An 18,050-nucleotide genomic window follows, 5' to 3' on the forward strand; every position below is an offset into this window, starting at 1 on the left:
ATGCTGCCGTCTTCGCTGAGCTCAGGGCTGCTTACACAGAACCTGGGCGCCCCGCGGGGGGCAGGGCGGCAGCGGGAGAGGTGTCCTCGGCCCTCCGGCCCCTCACAGGCAGCCATGAGCTGGGCTCTTGCGCTCCCTTCTCTGACCCACCAGCGGGGGCAGCTTTGGGATGGGCCGCTTGCAGTCAGAGGCCGCCAGCCGGAGCCGCCAGCAGGAGCGGTGGCCTGTGACTCCGTTGTTGCCGCTTGGCCCCCGGGGAACCAGGGCGCCAGATGGGGGTCTCTGCCACTCGGTTGTCTCCGACTTCCTCGTCCCGCTGGGCTGCCACCTGGGGCTCATCTCTGCTTTTCTGTCACGCATGTCTTTATCTCCTTAGTTCTGGAAGATTCCGTGTTGCTCCAGTGGGTGGAACTCTTGTGTCCTCTTGTGCGCGTTGCCCTATTTTTAGAAGACGTTGAGTAGTGAGCCGCGTTGTTGACGCTGTCCACGTCTATTTTGATGTTCCAGATAAGAATAAAGAAAGTTTCCGGCAGCATTTTTTCAAGCACGGCGGCATGGCGGAACTCAAATGCTCCCAAAAGTCCAACCTGGCCCGGGTGGTGTGGAAGTTCCGGAATGGCGTGCTCGAGGCCGACGGCCCCAAGTACAGCCTGGTGGGCAGGAAGGACCTGCTCATCTTCAACCTGTCAGAGGGGGACAGCGGGGTGTACCAGTGCCTGTCGGAGGAGCGGGTGCGCAACAGGACGGTCCTGCGCGTGCTGGCCAAGCACGTGCTGCAGGTGAAAACGCTCCTGAGGACCACTGAGGACCCCGCCCCGCCGGGCACCCGGACAGAAGGCGAGAGGACCACCCTCGGAGCGTCGATGGAGCCCACCCGCGGCCCCCCGCCGCAGCCCCCGGCCTCTCGGGTCCCCGCGCCCGGTGCGGCGGCCCCCCCGCCCAGCCCCGCGCCCACCGGCACGTCCTGCGACCCCAAGATCGTCATCAACACGGTCCCCCAGGTGCACTCGGAGAAGACGATGTACCTGCAGGCCAGCGACAACCGCCTGCTCATCTTCCTCTTCCTCTTCTTCTTCCTGCTCTGCCTCTGCCTGGCCGCCTACAACTGCTACAAGGGCTACCTGCCCGGGCCGTGCCTCAAGTTCCGCTCGGCCGTGCTGCTGGGCAAGAAGCAGCCGGCGGCCGACTTCTCCGAGTTCGAGCAGAGCGCCAAGGAGACGCTGGTGGAGCCGGGCAGCTTCTCCCAGCAGAACGGGGGGCAGCCCCGGCCGGCCCTGGACACCGGCTACGAGACGGAGCAGGACACGATGGCCAGCAGGGTGCCCACCGACAGGGAGGACTCGCAGAGGCTGGACGACCCCCCGGCCAGGGACCGGCCCTTCGACGTCAAGTGTGAGCTGAAGTATGCCGACTCGGACGCGGATGGGGACTGAGTCTCCGCCGGCAGCCCGCGTCAGCACGCCCCTCTTCTGTGTGTCTTTTCTCTTGCGTCGAGCTTGTGATCTGGTCTGTCTTTGTCTTTTCGGAAAATGGCGAGCATCGCACCCTGGCCTCCCCCGCTGGGCCGCGGTGTGAGACGTCCCTGTGGGTGGCGCGCGGGGCTGAGCTGTCACCCGCCCATGGACACTCACGCCTGGAGCGTCCCCTCCTCAGAGCAGCCACTGAAGGATCTTTGAATTCCAGATTGGAAATGACGTTTTTGTTTATCAGATTGGTAACTTATTGCCTGTTGTCCAGATTGGCATGGACCCTTGCTTCCGCAGAATTATTTTTTATAGTTTTGCTTTTCGTGTCTTAGGTCGTTTGTTTTAAATTACCGAAGCAGATGTTCTAACACTCTGAAGATGTACATCTTCCAGATTTTGTTGTATATTAGGGGTAAGAGATACATCTTACGTTGCTTAAGATTCTCAGGGATAAACTTATTTTGGGAAATGTGTTCTCTACTTTTTAGACACAAAGGTGAAACCATCTGAGCACATTTTTTTTTTTTTTTTTTTTTTAATTCCTTGAGGGAAGCATCCTTTTCAGAGAGATTTTCTTTCTGTACTTTATTCCCCCTCTTGCTTTAACTCTTTCGAAGAAGAGGAGACAGTGGATGGCTGTCCCATGAACCAGGTGGAGCCGGCAGACCCAGAGCGGAGAGAAGAGGCGTTTCGCAGTCGGACACCCCCAGCCGCTGCTTGGAAGCTCCCATGCGGACGGACGGACGGACGGACGGACATTCAACCAGGCACCCTCAGCCATCGGAACGTCCCGTTACATTTAGCTTCTGTCTCACGTCTCTTGCCCACCTGGAAGTCCCGCTCGGCTGAACCGAGCCGTCCACACCTGCCAGAGAGCAGGACCGCGGTGACGGACCGGCCTGCATCCCCACGTGGCCTGGCGGCTGGTGACCCCACGCCCTGCGGCCCCCGCGTGGCTCAACGCGGTCCTTCAAGGCGCGAGTGGGCAAGACGGCTCAGGCTCCACCTGTGGCTCTCTCCGTGGCGAGGGGCGGTGAACTCCGGATCTGTGCGTGCCTGCGTGGACAGGGCCGTCTTCAGCATGAAAGGACTCGACCATTCCGGTGTACACAGTTGTGTTTTATAAGATTTACTTTGTTTTTATTTTTCTACTTTGAATTGTATACAGTCGAAAAATAACCGAATAAACACGAAGCTCACATCCTCGACGCGGGCGCGTGGTTCGCTGCGGCTGGGGGCGGCGCGCTGACCGGCGGGCGGGTCCGGGGACGGCCTCGGTCCCCCTTCTCGTCCTGTCTCTGCTTCCCTTCCCCGGCGTGCGGGGGCCCGCCCGCCCGCCTCAGCCGCCCCTCTCTTCTCTGTCCTCTGTCCCGCAGCCTCGTCTCTGCCCTTCCCCCCTCCGGGGCCCTCCTCCCTGTCCTGTCGCCCCGGCTCCTCTCCCCGAAGCCCCTGGCCCGCCTCTGCCGCGGGGCCTCACAGCCCGCGGGTCGCCTTGCTGCCGCCCTTCCTGAGCGACCAGGCCCAGCACGTGCAAGCCCTGGGCACCTTCCACCTCTTCTGCCAGGCCACAGGTGAGCGGCGCGGGGGCAGGGAGGGGGCGAGGGCGGGGCGAGCACAGGGGGGGGTGTGGCAGGGGGCAGGGGAGCACAGGGGCGTGGGGGCGCCCCCCCCCCCCAGGCAGCACTACCCCGTGAGCCCCGAGCTCTTCCTGCGGCTTCTCCCACAGAGCCAAGTGTTGACCGGCCTGCCTCCGCGGCCCCAGGGCCCCCATGGGCGGGCCGGGCTTGGCCCCAAGACCTATCGGCCGGTTGCTTGTGTACAGGGGCCCCTGCGCGTCTGCTGACTTGGGGTCCCCCTGTACGGAATCTGGAGGTTGGAAGATGCCGCTCTGAGCCCCCAGAGGAGCGTTCCCACGACCTGCGTAAGCGGTGCTGCCGCGCACAGCAGGCTGGGGGGGACCCGGCGGAGCCGCGCCGAGGTCGGCAGCTGCAGGGGGAGGATGTGCGGCGTGTGGGTGCCCGGAGGGGATGAACAGAGCTCACAGGGAGGAAGAGCACTTGGTTTCTGTGAGAGTTTAAGTGGCGTGAGCCTGTGTGCCAGGTCGGCTGTGCGGCCACGGGGGAGGCTGCCTGTGAGTGGGACCTGTGGACACAGACCTCCGGGGCGGGGCCCGGCCTGTGTGGGTCTCCCTGTGGCTGTCGGGCCAGGCGATTTCCCGTGGGGCCTCCCGGGCCGTCCACGCAGGGGCCGCTGTCCTCCACAGGCACGCACGGGTGGGGGGACTCCGCATCGGGAGGAGAGCAGGGGGTCACGCGACCTGCTGAGGGACCCAGAGCCAAACGCGTTGAAGCATGGCCTCTCCGGGAGGTGCCTGTTAGCTGCTGGGCGCCGTACGCGTGACTTGGGGCCGAGGCTGGTTTCTGGGCCAGAGTGGGTCCCCGTGCAGGGCCGCAGTTACGGAGCTGGCGGCGGCTGCGGAGCGAGGGGCACGGTTCCCACGCAGCCAGCGCAGGAGGCACCGATGGCCACAGGGTGGGAGTGGCGGGTCACTTCGGGCCACTCCGGCCTCCCTGCCCTGCTGCCGCTGCTGCTGGTCTATGAGCCGGAGGGTGTTTCTTCCTCTGCGCTTCCAGCTCTTGCCAGGCCTGCACTTGGGACCTGGGGGCCAACGACGGGCAGTAGCTGGTGGCTCACAGCCCGGGGATGGGAGAGGTGGGCAGCGCGGGGTGGGGGGCAGTGCTCAGGGTGGACGGAGAGGGACTGCGGCCCCAGCCCCGTCCCCCGTTCTCCTTTCTCTCAGGGAGCAGCACCCCACCTGGGACCTCCCACCCTGAGGCTGAGGCGGCCTGGGAAGGACCAGCTGTCCCCAGGGTCCCAGCACGTTCTGTCCCACCCAGAGGGAGGGCCGAGCACCCTTGTGAGGGTGGACGTTCCCCAGGGCGGCCTGCGCTCTGTGCCCACGGCAGGTTCAGTGCCACCTGAGGGAGGGCAGCCCCACTAGGCAGCGATGACAGAGGTGGGTGCTGGAGACCCCACAGCCACCCCCACCCCCAGCCTCCAGAGCACTCGCTTCTGCTTGTAGCAGAGCCAGGAGGATGCTCTCGGGGGCCCCAACGGCCAGGGCGACCCCACCCGGTACTGAGCATCTGGTGTCCAGACCGGAAATCAAGTGACTCGCCAGGCCGAGGAGCCCTGTGTCCTCCATCCAAGGTGGGGCCCACACGTCCCCCCCCAGGCCCCGCCTGCTGAGCTCACTGGCGTTGGGTCCATCCCTCAAGGCCACGTCCACATCCAGGCACCTCTTCCCCTAAACCGAGTCCACAGGCCAGCGCTGGCTGGTTGTGCAAGGGGCTGTCCAAGCATGTGGTGTCCAAAATGACAGCGTCTTTGGCCTTCTCTTCCCGAGTCCAGGAACATGCTGGAACTCAGGACCAAGTTTCAGGCCACTCTGCCAAGTGCTGGCTTCCGCCGCTCTGGCTGCAGGCACTCCCTCAAGGGTGCCGTCCGTGTGCTCCCCAAGCGGTCGCCCTCCCGCCAAGTTTGCTGGTGTCACAGTGGCTGGGGCTGCAGCCCAAGCAAGGCCAGGTAGGCTGGGATGGGCCCGGCCTCAGAACGGTGACTCAGGGCCTCTGCTCACCATCTTCCCCATCCTCTCCTGACTCCCAGCAGCGTGTGCGTGCGTGCACACCCGTGTGGGCGGGCGGCGTGCCGTCCTGTGACCACGCCTCATTCCCGGGCCTGCACCCGGGCGTGGGGAGGAGCAGCTCTGGGGTCGTCGGGAGGCGAGGGGAGGAAAGGGTCCTGAGCCGCTGAGGCTGAAGTAGGCCGGTGGTCACGTTTCACTTCCCGGAAATCGTGCATGCATGTTCCCCATGGCAGAATTAGTTCAGATAAGCATGGCAGTCACCCGTACCGCACGTGAGCAGGCTTAGTGGAACCTGGGCACGTGGAAAGGGACCTAAGTCGCGGCTGGGTCCATAGGCACGCGGAACGGAGCTCCGTGATTCTTACGCAAGTGGAGTCTGGGTCTGCCCCGCAGTGTCCCTGATGGATCTGGGCTTCTGGTCGAAGTCAGACCTGTGTCTCTTTTAAAGCTAAGGACGGATCCTCCGTACTTTAAGTGACACGTGGCTGTTCAGGGTTGATGGTTTTTTAACTACAGTGGTAAAAAAACGAGTGCCCTTCAGGCCCTGGGGTAACACAGGGTGCCCGGCCCCGATCCCTGACCTGCAGTCGCCACGAGCTGATCATCTTCCAGAAGGGTTGGGGTCCCGTCTGTGGTGGGACCCCGTCCGTGGGCGGGCAGGGCAGATCTGTCACCTTGCAACATCTCCGTCCTTGGTGAGTCAGAGGGTGTGGTTTTGCTGGAAGCGGCGTGTCTTCTGTTGTGATGGCGGGTGTACCTGCACTGAGCCGTCCTGGAGTGCCAGACAGCCACCTGCAGCTGGCATGCATGCGACCAGGTGACTGGGCCACTGACCCCCACCACCCACAGGTTTGCGTGTAAAGTGCCTTTTGCCTCGTGTGGTTCCAGCAGCTAAGACCTGGATATTCTGGGGGTCTCTCTTCAGCCGACCCCAGGGCGCAGGCAGCCTTGGGACAGTGAAGCGTGGGGCACTCTGAGGAGAAAGGTGGGGCTGATAGGATTGGGGCCCGGGAAGCCCCCCACCGACACACACACATTTGGGTCCTGATTTCTGTGCACACGTGGACCCAGCCTATAGGACAGCGCCCGCAGAGCGTCCCCTCCGGTGCAGCGGTAGGCGGCCCCGGCCTGAGCTCAGGGGACGGGCTGGCCGGCCCCGGGCTCAGGGTGAGCACGTGTGCGGGGACAGCTGGAGGAAAGCTGGCCCCGGGGCCCCGACCAGGGATGTGGCCCAAGGATGGGCTGTCCCAGAATTCGGGAGCGGGGCTCTGGTTTTGTCACAGAGTAGGGTCTGCTCTGCACTGGCGCCCCCAGTGCCCGCATGGGGCGGGCTGGAGCCAGTGGCCCCGCCGTGTCCGTGTCGCTTACCCTTTGGGGCTGCAGACCCCAGGGCGGAGGATCGCCCGAGTGGCATGTGCTGGCCCTGCGCCTGGTTTTAACTGTCGCTTTCCCTCCTTGCTCTCGCCTGCATTCAGGAGCTGCGTAGCTTTAGGACAGAGTAAGTGCAACGTAAGTACCTCTACCGTTCTCAACGCTTCACTGTGCTCGACACGCCGAATGAGTATTTACCAATGCTGAATTTAGAGGCTTCAGGATGGGGGCACGCAGTACTTCCCGTAGGGCCTGAGCTCCAGGCCCATGAGTCTGCCGGGGATTTTGCTCAAGGGTCCCGCCGTGCGGCCTGGGGGCACAACATGGCCTTGGCTCAAGCCACCCTGGTCCTTTGTCCTAGGGATCCAGGAGACCCTTGCAGAAGCTCCTGTGACTCATGCTGGTGGGTCTCAGCGCAGGTCACCAGGGGACAGTGGGGAGGGGGAGGGAGCCCAGGGCTCCCTGGAACCGACTTCAGTGTCTGTTCACAGAAAACCTCTGTCACAGTGCCTCGAGAGAATCCCTTCTTAAACCTGACCCCACCGAAGGGCTGTCGGGGGGCGTGGTGGTGTGCGGTGCACCCAGCAGTGACCCGGGCTGTGCTCCAACTGCAGGGCGGGTGCGCACGGGGCTACAGGGCAGAACACCTGGGGGACAAGTGGTGCTGAGAAGAAAATCCCAGGACGTGCCCAGAGAACAGTCCTCGGGGCCGGGCCACGGTGGCCAGTGTGCTGCTGTGTGAAACGCTTTCAAATGGCTTCCGAGATTTTAGAACCTACAGCGCGTTTCGCCCAAACGCCTGCTTTGCTTTTGCCGTCGGAGGGCTTGTAATGGTGCAAGCCCCAGGGAAGGAGGTTCCCTGTGGGTCACACGGGGATTCGCACAGAGGTCAGGGACCTCCGTACTGACCAGCTGTGACGGCCTGTCCCACACCCCGTGCTCCTGCTTTGTGTGCTGGGTTTTAGCCCTGGGCCGCACGGACTCTTCCCTGCCCGGTGAACCCCAGCCACGCAGACCCAGTCCTGCCTCTGCGGACTGTCCTCCACGGCACCGCAGTTTACGTCATTCCCGGGGTGGGGGCAACTGCATAGAAGAACACGGCTCTAGAACTAAAACTGTTTTAAGTTTACTGCAGAGCAGGGGAGGGGCAGAGAGAGCCCTGAGCAGGCTCCACACCATCAGCACAGAGCCCCACGACCATGAGCCCACATCCTGAGCTGAAATCGAGCTGATGCTTGACTGAGCCACCAGCAGCCCAGACCCCTGATTTTAGAGACGGGCTCTGGGGGGCCTGTGGCAGGAGGGGCCGTGCACGCCTGGCACAGGCAGAGAAGAGGGGGCGCCGGGGACGGAGTGGTCTTCCGGCCCTGGCCCCCTGGAGGCAACCCCACCCCCAACTCAGGTCCCGGGGAGGCAGGGGCTTTGGTCACAAGTGGGAGGCAAAGTTCCCAGGCCCAGACCCTCGATGCAGAATGGACACCTGCCCCCCAGGGCACAGTCACCAGGCACTCCGTGCGGCAGGCGACCCACCCCCTCGACGGCCTCAGCTTGTGCTGTGGGCGCTGAGCAGCCGAGCGGAGAGAACACGGGAGGGGAGGGGCAGGGAGCCCAGGGGGCCACGCAGGCACACCTCTGCTCCCAGGGTCCCGGGGACGCACACCTCCTCGGGGGACGCAGGACTGGAATGAAAGCTGCCCTGTCCCTCACCATGGGTCCAGCTGGGACGATGGAGGCCCCGGGCATGGGTGGCTCCACACCGCCTGTCCCCACCCCAGTTCCCATGGGTCCTCAGTGGGAGTCCAGGGGCCACTGGGCGGAGACGGTCTCTGTGTCCCCAGGGCCTGCAGACGTCCACTTTGTCTGGAAGAAGAACGGCCGAGAACTGGAGACGTGCATCCCCACGCAGACCCACGTGCTGCCCAACGGCAGGGTCCACGTGCTCAGCTGGCTGCGAGACGCCATTAGAGAAAGCGCTGAGTACCGTTGCTACGTCATGTCCTCCACAGGCAACAGGTCCTCTAAAGTGCGGGTGACCGTCGAGAGGCACGGTGAGTGGTGCTCCTGGCTCCGATGGCGGGTGTGCCGGTGCCCTGGTGGCGGGCAGGGGAGAGGCGCGCGTGGCCGCTGCCTGGCCAGCCTCCCCGGCGCCGGAGGCACTCCGTCACCCGCCAGGCCCACCACACAGACACGCCGCTTATTCGCTCCTTGGCGTGTCTGGGAAGCCGGTTCTGAGGGCCTGTGTCTCCCTCTGTCCTGGAGTCCCCATCACCTCCGCGTGCTCTGCTCCTGGCCACCCAGGCCCACTGAGCACGGCACGGGGTCACATCTGGGGGTTTCCGTGCCTGGCTGGGGCCTCCGCCTGGAGGCCTGCTCATACACGGGGAGCTTTTAACACAATTTGCTCTGCTCTGCTTTATTTCTTGTGCTCTTTCTGGAACTGTTTTCCAAGATGCTGGACTTGGCTTGGTGTCGAGCAGGGAAAAGGCCCTCGGTTGGGGGTGGGGGGGCACGCTTCCACTTCTAAACGGCCCTGCAGGGTCCCTTGGGGTTAAGGACCCCTGAAGGCACCTCTGGAGCCCAGGCCCTGGCCTGGGTCTGCTCAGGGCCTCACGGGCTCAGGTTCCTGGCACTCATTTCTAAGATGAGCAACATGGGCCACGGGCAGAGCAAGGACCCGGCCCGGTTCTGTTTACAAAGAAGCCCGGCTGTCCAGCCCGTGCCGTCCATCCTCACAGCCCCTTGAGCCCTAGATGAAGGCCCTGCGGCCGGCAGTGCAGAGAGGGCAGTGGCCCCTCGGGGGTCCTGCGTCACCCCACAGTGTGGGGACACAGCCCCTCCCCTGCCCGGGCAGGACTCACGCGGGATCAGGACGGGGCCGGGCGCAGGGCTGGAGGGGTGAGTGCGTCTCCCGAGATGGCCGCGTGCCTCAGGGGCCTGCAGGGCTGACGCCCGGTGCCCACCTGCCTTGCAGACAGGAGCCACCAGGAGCAGTGGACCAGGGAGCTGGCCGCCTGGCGGGCTGTGGCCGGCGAGCACGACCGCATGATGCACAGCTGGAAGAAGGCGTGGGTACGCGGCCGGGCCCGGGGTGGGTGGGGGCTGGCAGGGCGCCTGCCGCCTCGGGGTGTCCTGCGGGGCCCCCACGCGTGTGCTCTTGGCCCACAGAGCTGTTCTGCTTTTTAGGCGCCGCAGGCCGATCCCCAGGGAGGGTCAGCACAGCAGAGGGCATGCAGGGAGGGCCTGCTGGCTGCACCCCACTCCCCAAGGGGGGACTGCTGTCCCAGCAGTGAGGTGACAGGACAGGTGTCCCCAGTTCCCAAGTCCCTGGTGCAGCCGACAAGGGAGCCACAGAGCCAGAGATTTACCAGAGGAGATGCCCTGCCGGGGTCCATGGCCACACGAGACCTCTCCTGGCTGCTACAGGCTGCACGCCTCTGCCTGCGAACTCAGCCGCGGGGGCCCCTCAGACCCGAAGGAGGTGCACGCAGGCGGTGACGCTGGACGCCTCCTCCAGGGCCTACGACAGCAGGGGAGCGGGAAGGGCACATATCTTGCCAGGAGCTCACAGGGGTTGTGTCATTCTTTCAGGAGAGCTGTGACAAAGGTGCCCTTTAGGCCCAGGACGCGGTGGCAACTCCCGGCTGAACCTGCAACCGCCGGAGAGGCCACCTCACCTGCTGAGACGCAGCCACACCGCAACTTCCATGACAGTGGCCAGAACTTGTGTAAAAATTTAGGTGCTTGCGTGGGACAGGAGGGTCTGGCAGAAACAGCTCCGTTCTAGCCAAGCGACCTCCTGGTTCAGCACAAGCACCCCCCCCCAACCCCCGCCATCCCAGCTGGCTCGCCACCTTCCCACGGGACCGAGCTTGCAGGACACGCAGTGGCCTCCGGGCTCCTCCGGGTGGCACCACGTGGCAAACGTGTCTGCGTGGAGCCTAAGCCGCGCAGCCTGACCTCACGGACACCTCCTGCTTTCGGAATGACGGCTCTTAACAGGATGCGCGTACCCGAACACCAAAGCCTCTCTTCAAAGCAGACTGGAACTCCCTGTGACCCAGCACACGGACACCACCTCCGCTCGCGGCCAGACCCCTCGTTACAAAGCCGCACGCGTGTCCCACCACCTACGTGCAGGATCTGCCCCGCTCACGCCGTGACACAAGGTGACGCGTTCTCTGCGGAAGGCTGCGGCGCGCTTCCCCAGCGGGTGCCTCTGACCCCATGTCCGCTGCAGGTGGAGCACTCTCATGCCCAACAGAAAGCGCGGTGCTACCTACCCCCGTCCCCCGGGGAGGGCTCGGTCGGGAAACGTGGTTAGGAGGCAGCGTTTGGTCCTCTGCGTTGTTGAGAAAAATAAAACTAAAACCGGGGTGAGGTGTGTGCGTAGGAGGCCGAAGGGCCATCTGCTTCCTGCGACACCGTCTGCACCGCACAGGCCGCCGTGTCGCCTGTGGCAGTAGCCTCTGCTGGGAAAGTGGCATCATGAGGCCACTCCCAGCATTAGATCACATGGGAAGAAGCAAACCTCTAGGGAGCCGGATGTAGCGTTAAAACCTCACTGCTCAGGGGCGCCTGGGTGGCTTAGTCAGTTAAGCGTCCGACTTTCGCTTAGGTCATGATCTCGCGGTTCGTGGGTTCGAGCCCCGCGTCGGGCTCTGTGCTGACAGCCAGCTCGGAGCCTGGAGCCTGTTTCAGTCTGTGACTCCCTCTCTCTCTGACCCTCCCCTGCTCACGCTGTCTCTCTCTCTCCTAGAAATAAATAAACAAACAATATAAAACCTCACTGGTCTGCCTCAGCCTCCTTTCCCTCCCTGAGCTCCATGGGCCCAGGGCCCTGCATCCCCTATTGAAATATTTCAATTTAACTTTCCCCTTATAAATTAATTCTGGAACCTTCTCTCCCCATAATCTGATTCTCAAACCCGCGACCACAAACTTGGGACATGCTGACACGGGGCAGCAGGAGAGCCCTGCCCACACAGCTCCTCCCAGCCCCCAAGGGACAGGACTGAGGGCCTGGGCAGCCTCATCGCATGTTCCCCCCCCGCCCCCCCCCCACTTAAATCAATTATCTACTTAAAGTTTATTTTGAGAGAGAGAGAATCCCAAGCAGGCTCTGCACTGTCAGCACAGGGCTCGATCCCGCGAACCAGGAGATCACGACCTGAACCGAAATCAAGAGTTGGTCGCTGAACCAACCGAGCTCCCGGTGAAACAGCTCAGGACGAGAACAGAGAGCAGGCACGCTAGGAATGGCAAGCGTCCAAACGACAGGACAGACTGGTGGCTGGCACACACACCACCCCGTCCACACCACATGCCATCGCCTCTTAGGCGCAGCGTCTGATGTGACGGACCTCCCCTAAAGGCACCTGCAAAGCCCAGGCGGCCGGCCCGGGGCTAAGCTGAGCGCCAGACGGCGAAGCCCTGCCATGCCTGTGCCGCCTGCTGTGTGGCAGCAGAGAGGCAAACCCGGCCCTGCGATTCGAACAGCAGCACCGCGGGGCTTGGGCCCGGCCGCAGGAGCCGCACAAGCTTGGATGGCCAGAGGCACAGGGGTCTTAAATCATCGCTCTTTATTCCAAATAAATACGCCCTCCTGCAAGAGAGCACAAGGGCGATACCCTGCTGGCCTCCCAGCCAGAACCCACATTCACAACAGGTTCATTAACCAGAGACAGAAAGGAGCTGTAGATCATCAAAACTGAAATTTAGGAACCTCCATATACATTGCTTCTTGGAAAAATAAAGACAAAAAGGAGTAATTCATGTCAAAAGATCACAGGTTAAAGAACCAATTTTCCCTCCGAGGCTCATTTGTAGCAAATCCTCCAAGTATCCCCAAATCTTCCAGCCAAAAAGCCAGGTCCCCAGAAAGCCCCTGCCTCTGACCGGCGCCGCCCGCCTGGATGCTCCCCTGCGGCCGTGCCGGTCAGCGGCCACGACCTCGCACGGACGAACATGGCTCAGCTCAGCTCCGCTGCATCAGAGGGGCTCCTTCACAGCACAGGACTCCGAGCAGCACACGGTCTTTCCGGACTCCATGTGCTCATAGACCCGAAGCCGCAACTCCAGAACTTCTGGAAAGGCCCCCGCCGGCACACCTGAGTGCCCGGTCCCCGGATGCACAGCTCAGCTTCGCCTCCCAATTAAACAGCCACACAGAATACATCAGGTCAACGAGGAACTGAGAAGGCCCCAAAGTCTTCCACAACCCCCTCCGCACCCCAAATCCCCCGCGCACCCCATGAAGTCTTCCTACAGGTTCAGGTTCATCATCTGCGAGGTCGAAGCCTCTAGTGAGTCCTCCAGCTCCAGGGCACACCGACTGTAGGCTTCCAGGTGTTTTCTCCAGATTTCCACTGGAAAGGAGAGCGCGGCACAGCTGAGGGGCACACGGACGCACAGGACCGTCCCCACTGAGAAGCGTGCCGCCCGGGGCTCGGTCCCTGCGCAGGCCTGGCGCGGACTCCCCCCACCAGCCCTCAGCGCACACTCTGGCCTTGGGGCAGCGCTGTGCCCGCGGCCACTCTCTGCTCAGGTGCCGTCTGACCCGAGGTCTGTGTGAGACCAGGGATCGGGACACCAGGCGGGACCCAGGCTGGCCTTCAGTAGCAGGCCCTGCCTCGGGGTGGCCGCACTGCACCATCATGCCGGGCGCCCCCCCGCCCCCCGCAGCACTCACTGTAGTGTGGCTCGTCTGTCCCGGTGGGGAGCACAGGGGCGCCCTGCAGGGGTGGGGGTGGGGGCGGGCTGCCCGGGGTGAGGGGTGAGGGCTCCCCCGCCAGCTCCTGGCGCGCATTCTCCAGCATCATCTTGTACGCCTGCCGGGCGGCCATCGTCAGCTCCACCATCCTGTGGAACTGGTCCTGGGGCACAAGCAGGGATACAGGTGACGGCCCCTCCCCAGGGAAGCGGGGGGAGGTGGTGGCCCACCGGCAGGGGTGCTGCCCATGTGAGGCCTCCCCAGGGCAGCTGCATGCTCAAAGCCCAGCAGGAGGGCCGTGCGTGACCTGAACCCTGGGCTCAGGGTTGCCCTGCAGGGGCACCCGACTCACCTGGGCGCCGTCGTAGCTGAAGATGCCCACCACGCTGACAGGCACAGCCTTGTTCAGGCTGCGCCCCAGGGCTTTGCGGCTGAGCGCGAACACGAACGGGATGTTCTGCTCACAGGCGTAGCCGATGATGGTGTGCAGGGTGTCGTCCAGCCCGCCTGGTCAAGGACAAGTGACGAGAAACGCATCACATGCAGCGGTGACGCTGGCTGCAGAGGGCGTTTTCCTCCAGACAGCAACACAGCCCAGCTCTTCCCAACTCAGAGGGCCCGAGCCGCGCATCACCAGGACAAGCTGGTCACAACCAGGACATGGTCGCTCTCAGCACGAGGCAGAGCCACTCTCCAAAACAGGCACTTCCTCAACGTACTGAACTACGTCTGCGCCATTATCCTAACAGACCGTGAAGCCTGTCTTCTAGAAGCGTCTCCAGACCCAGTTCCCACTCAGGCAGGGCCACAACACCAGGCAGTTCTGAGACCCCAAGGGGTGTGTGAGAATTCCCGGAGATGGTGTCAGACCGCACAGGGTTGGGGCTCGGTCCCAGGAGACACCCCTACCCCACACCCAGCCCCACCTCTGGTGCCCACACACGTCCCCGCGTTACCCAAGCTCCAGACCAACGAACTACATGCTTCAGGGCCCCACTCCCCGCCTTCCATTCTTCTAAGTTGCCAGAGGCGCACAGAGCTCGCCTGAGGGAAAGCCCAGTTTATGAAAAGACACGACAGACTCCGGGTTGCCAGGCAGGGAAGAGACGCACAGGGGGCGTCCACGCCCCCTCCAGGTGCGCGAGACTGGCATCTCCGGTGTGCCAACCAGGAAGCTCCCCGAACCCAGTCCGGACGGGACTGTGTGGAGGCTTCCAGGCCAGTCACAGGATCCACTAAGTCATGGGCCCTCCAGCCCCCGCCCCTGCTGGAGGCCAAGGATAGGGGTGGGATGGGGACAGAGATTCCTCCCACCCTCTACCTTCTGGGCTGGCTCTCCTGGCCACCAGCCCCAGCTTGGGGTGTGGGGGGGGAGTCCACAAGTCCCCTGCTTAACGTAACAAGACCCCTTTCTAGCCTTTCTAGTGGTCCTGGGAAACTACAAGGATTTGGGGAACTTTGTGAGCCAGAAGCCAGGGACAAAGACCAAACAGGAAGGAGAAATCCATTTTGGTCACGTGAATGCGCAAACGGCACTTAGGGAAGATTTACTCAACACTCCCCGCGACCCACATCACTGGTCACCTGCCCCGTGGGTATCAGCTCCGTGTGCAAGGGACAGAAGTACACCCCGTGTACAGACACCAACAGGGCTGGGCCGCGGGCTCCCCGCCGTCCTCACCCAGCCCGGCTGCGAGCACGGTGCCAAGGGCATCTGCCTCTGCACGCAGGTGACGTGCCCACGGCGCTGGGAGCCCGGGGGCCCCAAATCTTTACTACAAGACAACTGCACATGAGTGTGCACAAGTCATGCACGCCTAACGAGTCCTCAGTGAGGACAGGTGTGGACAGCCAGCAGAGGCCACGGCGGGTGGGACCAGGTGTACAGAGACTTACACAGCAGGTCACAAAGCTGTCTGTGCTCCAGGGACGACACACCACTTCCCTGGTCACCGGACACTGTGACATACTCTAACTTGCTACAATTAGGATTTTTTTTTTTTTTTTTTGAGGAAAAAACAGCAAGAGAAAAACACGCAAGTGAGAAGCAGCCTCTTCTGAAAAAGAAAACTGCCGTCCAGCTCACATCGCCAGCAGGACAGTGTGCTGCACTAAGGGGGGCCCCCACAGTGACCCTGCTGTGGGGAACCTGAGCCCTCTTTTGGGAGGAGCACTGTGAAGCAGCCCAAAGAGGACACTGGGTCGGCCTCTGGAAAGATCCATCCGAGATGAAATATATTCTACCTGAACACACAAAAATGAAAACGTGCAAGAACCTGGAAAAACGAAACAAAAAACCTTTAGGGGCGCCTGGGGGGCTCAGTCCGTTAAGCCTCCAACTTCGGTTCAGGTCATGATCTCACGGTTTTAATTTTTTTTTTTTAATTTATTTTTGAGACAGAGACAGAGCATGAGTGAGTGGGGGAGGGGCAGAGAGACAGGGAGACACAGAATCTGGTATCGACTCCAGGCTCTGAGCTGTCAGCACAGAGCCCGACGCGGGGCTTGAACCCATGAACCATGAGATCATGACCTGAGCCAAAGTTGGATGCTTAACCAACTGAGCCACCCAGGCGCCCCATAATCTCACAGTTCTTGAGTTCCAGCCCTGAGTCAGGCCCAGAGCCTGCTTCAGATTCTGTGTCTCCCTCTCTACCTGGCCCTCCCCTGCTCACAGTGTGTCTCTCTCAAAAAATAAAAACATTAAAAAATTTTAAAAATTTTTTTTTAAAAATTGAAAAAAAAGGGGGCGCATGGGTGGCTCAGTCAGTTAAGCATCCGACATCGGCTCAGGTCATGATCTCATGGTTCGTGGGTTCGAGCCCCACGTCGGGCTCTGTGCTGACAGCTCAGAGCTTTGAGCCTGCTTCAGATTCTCTCTCTCCGACCCTCCTCTGCTTGCACTGTCTCTCTCTCAGAAATAAATAAAACATTAAAAAAAGTTAAAAATATAAATTTAAAAAATTTTTAAAAAATCTTTAATAACCTTGGACTGTTAAGGTCAAGGAATGGCATAAAACCTACAGGCAATGACAATACAAAAATAAAAACACCAAAATAATAATACCACCCATAGTCTTTGTATGGTCAAAACGTTTTAAAAACAAGGAAATAACCAGAAGAATACAACTCTTACCCAAGGGGTTTTCTTGTTATATAAAGAAAAGCGCACATCAATATTAAAAAGATCAACACCCACAAACACAAGTGGGCCAGCAGCTCCCAGGAAACTTTGAGGCTGGCCCCCCCACCCCCCACCTGCCTCCGCAGAGGGCTCTGGGCACAGGCGTTCAATGCACGCGACCCCTGAATGCACCAGCCCTTTTGTCCTGGAGAGGTCCCCACCGGCAGAGAGGACAGCATGCACGGCCCGTCTCTGTGCAGAAACACCAGAAAGTCTGGAGTCCCACGTGAGCAATGCAAGCATGCGCACAGTCACCGGCTGGCTCCGACAGGCAGTCAAGCTAAACACCAAGGCAACAGCAGGCTGGGACCAGATCTATCTCCCCCCTCCCCCCCCAACCTGCCTTTCTCCTCTCTCTCTCTCTCTCTCTCTCTCTCTCTCACACACACACACACACACACACACACCACCAAGGACACACCCAATGTGGGAATGATGGCTCCTCTGTGGGTCTGGAGGAATCCGGAGGGCTCACCGTGCCAAAGAAAGGAGCCCTGGTCCCGGGCTTGCCGCAGGGCCCTGCCCAGCTCCTGTGTGTGCAGCCGGAGGCCCACATGGAGCACACTATCTGCCCAAGGAGAAAACACCGCCCATGCCCCCCGCACCTGGCCCCTAGTTCTGTAGAATTATACCATTTTCTTTCAAGAAAGAAATTTCTTGAAAGCATACCCCACTGTGCCGGCAACTGGGAACTCCGTCTGTGGCCTCAGGGATTGACATGTAAGCCCCACGTCCCTCAGTTCTGCCCAGCCCCTGGCTCAGATGTGCCTGGAGACCAAGACAGCCCTTCCTGGGGACAGAGCCACCACTATCCGCTCTGGGCCGGCAGGAGGCGAGCACAGGGGAGGGGCGGCGGGCGTGCTCCTTAGCCACAACCACAATGAGCTACTCCCAACTTGGCACCGGCAACTGCGGAGCCCCCCTGCCCGTCTGCCCATGTCCCCACCCCCGGAGCTGATCACAAATGTGGACCCCTCTGCCTTGTCCCCTACTCCTAGAACTAATCACAAATGCTGGTCCCTCTGCCTCGTGACCCCCACCCCCAGAGCTGACCACAAATGCGGGCCCCCATTGCCCCGTGCCCCCCACCCCCAGAGCTGACCACAAATGCGGGGCCCCCTCTGCCCCGTGCCCCCCACCCCCAGAGCTGACCACAAATGCGGGCCCCCTCTGCCCCGTGCCCCCCACCCCTAGAGCTGACCACAAATGTGGAGGCCCCACTGCCCCGTGCCCCCCACCCCCAGAGCTGACCACAAATGCTGTGTGAGCACTAGTAACGTGGCTGCTGTCCCTTCAAAGAGCTGCTTCCCAGGGGACCTGTGGCTGGAGCCACAACTTGGGTTTCCGGACAGCTGCCCCCCGGCCACCCGTGAGAGGGGCTGCAGGCAGGCACGAGTGGGCTGAATACCACCTCCCTCTGAGCCAGGCTGGGCACAGGGTGCCCACAACCAGCTCCCCACAAAAATCCCTGGGTGCGGATGTTGAAGGGACTCCCTGGTGGATAGCTCTCCACCCATGTGTCCCGTGTGATGCCCTGGGAGGGACTCTGGGGGGTGTGCTGCTCCCGACCCCCACCACTCAGTGTCCACGAGAGCAGAGAGCCCACCAGGTGCAGCCTCCTAGCACTCAGACAAGACAACTAAAACAAGCAGAATGCTCGGACCACTGCCACTT

The 18,050-nt window shown here is 61.8% G+C and overlaps 2 protein-coding genes across 10 annotated transcripts in view; one reads left to right on the forward strand and one right to left on the reverse strand.

Moving 5' to 3' along the window:
- SEMA4D (semaphorin 4D) overlaps positions 1–11,095 on the forward strand; it is a 91,723-nt gene extending 80,628 nt beyond the window's left edge. For 7 of the 8 annotated variants that reach the window (XM_039241506.1, XM_039241507.1, XM_039241505.1 and 4 more), the window contains one exon: positions 508–2,674. In XM_039241506.1, coding sequence (XP_039097437.1) covers positions 508–1,433 — 926 coding nt within the window. In that variant the 3' untranslated portion in view covers positions 1,434–2,674. Of the gene's footprint in view, positions 1–507; positions 2,675–2,842; positions 3,038–8,321; positions 8,532–9,454; positions 9,553–10,071 lie in introns of those variants that run through there. The other variant, XM_039241509.1, reaches the window with a different exon arrangement.
- A 950-nt stretch (positions 11,096–12,045) lies between these two features.
- SECISBP2 (SECIS binding protein 2) overlaps positions 12,046–18,050 on the reverse strand; it is a 41,140-nt gene continuing 35,135 nt past the window's right edge. For both annotated transcript variants that reach the window (XM_039241510.1, XM_039241511.1), the window contains 3 exons: positions 13,545–13,699; positions 13,172–13,355; positions 12,046–12,848 (listed from right to left, as the gene is read on the reverse strand). In XM_039241510.1, the coding sequence (XP_039097441.1) occupies positions 12,745–12,848; positions 13,172–13,355; positions 13,545–13,699 (443 nt within the window). In that variant the 3' untranslated portion in view covers positions 12,046–12,744. The remainder of the gene's footprint in view (positions 12,849–13,171; positions 13,356–13,544; positions 13,700–18,050) is intronic.

This window comes from Hyaena hyaena, unplaced genomic scaffold, assembly GCF_003009895.1.
Source record: "Hyaena hyaena isolate Hyena2069 unplaced genomic scaffold, ASM300989v1 scaffold_194, whole genome shotgun sequence".
In the NCBI taxonomy this organism is placed as follows: Eukaryota; Metazoa; Chordata; class Mammalia; order Carnivora; family Hyaenidae; genus Hyaena; species Hyaena hyaena.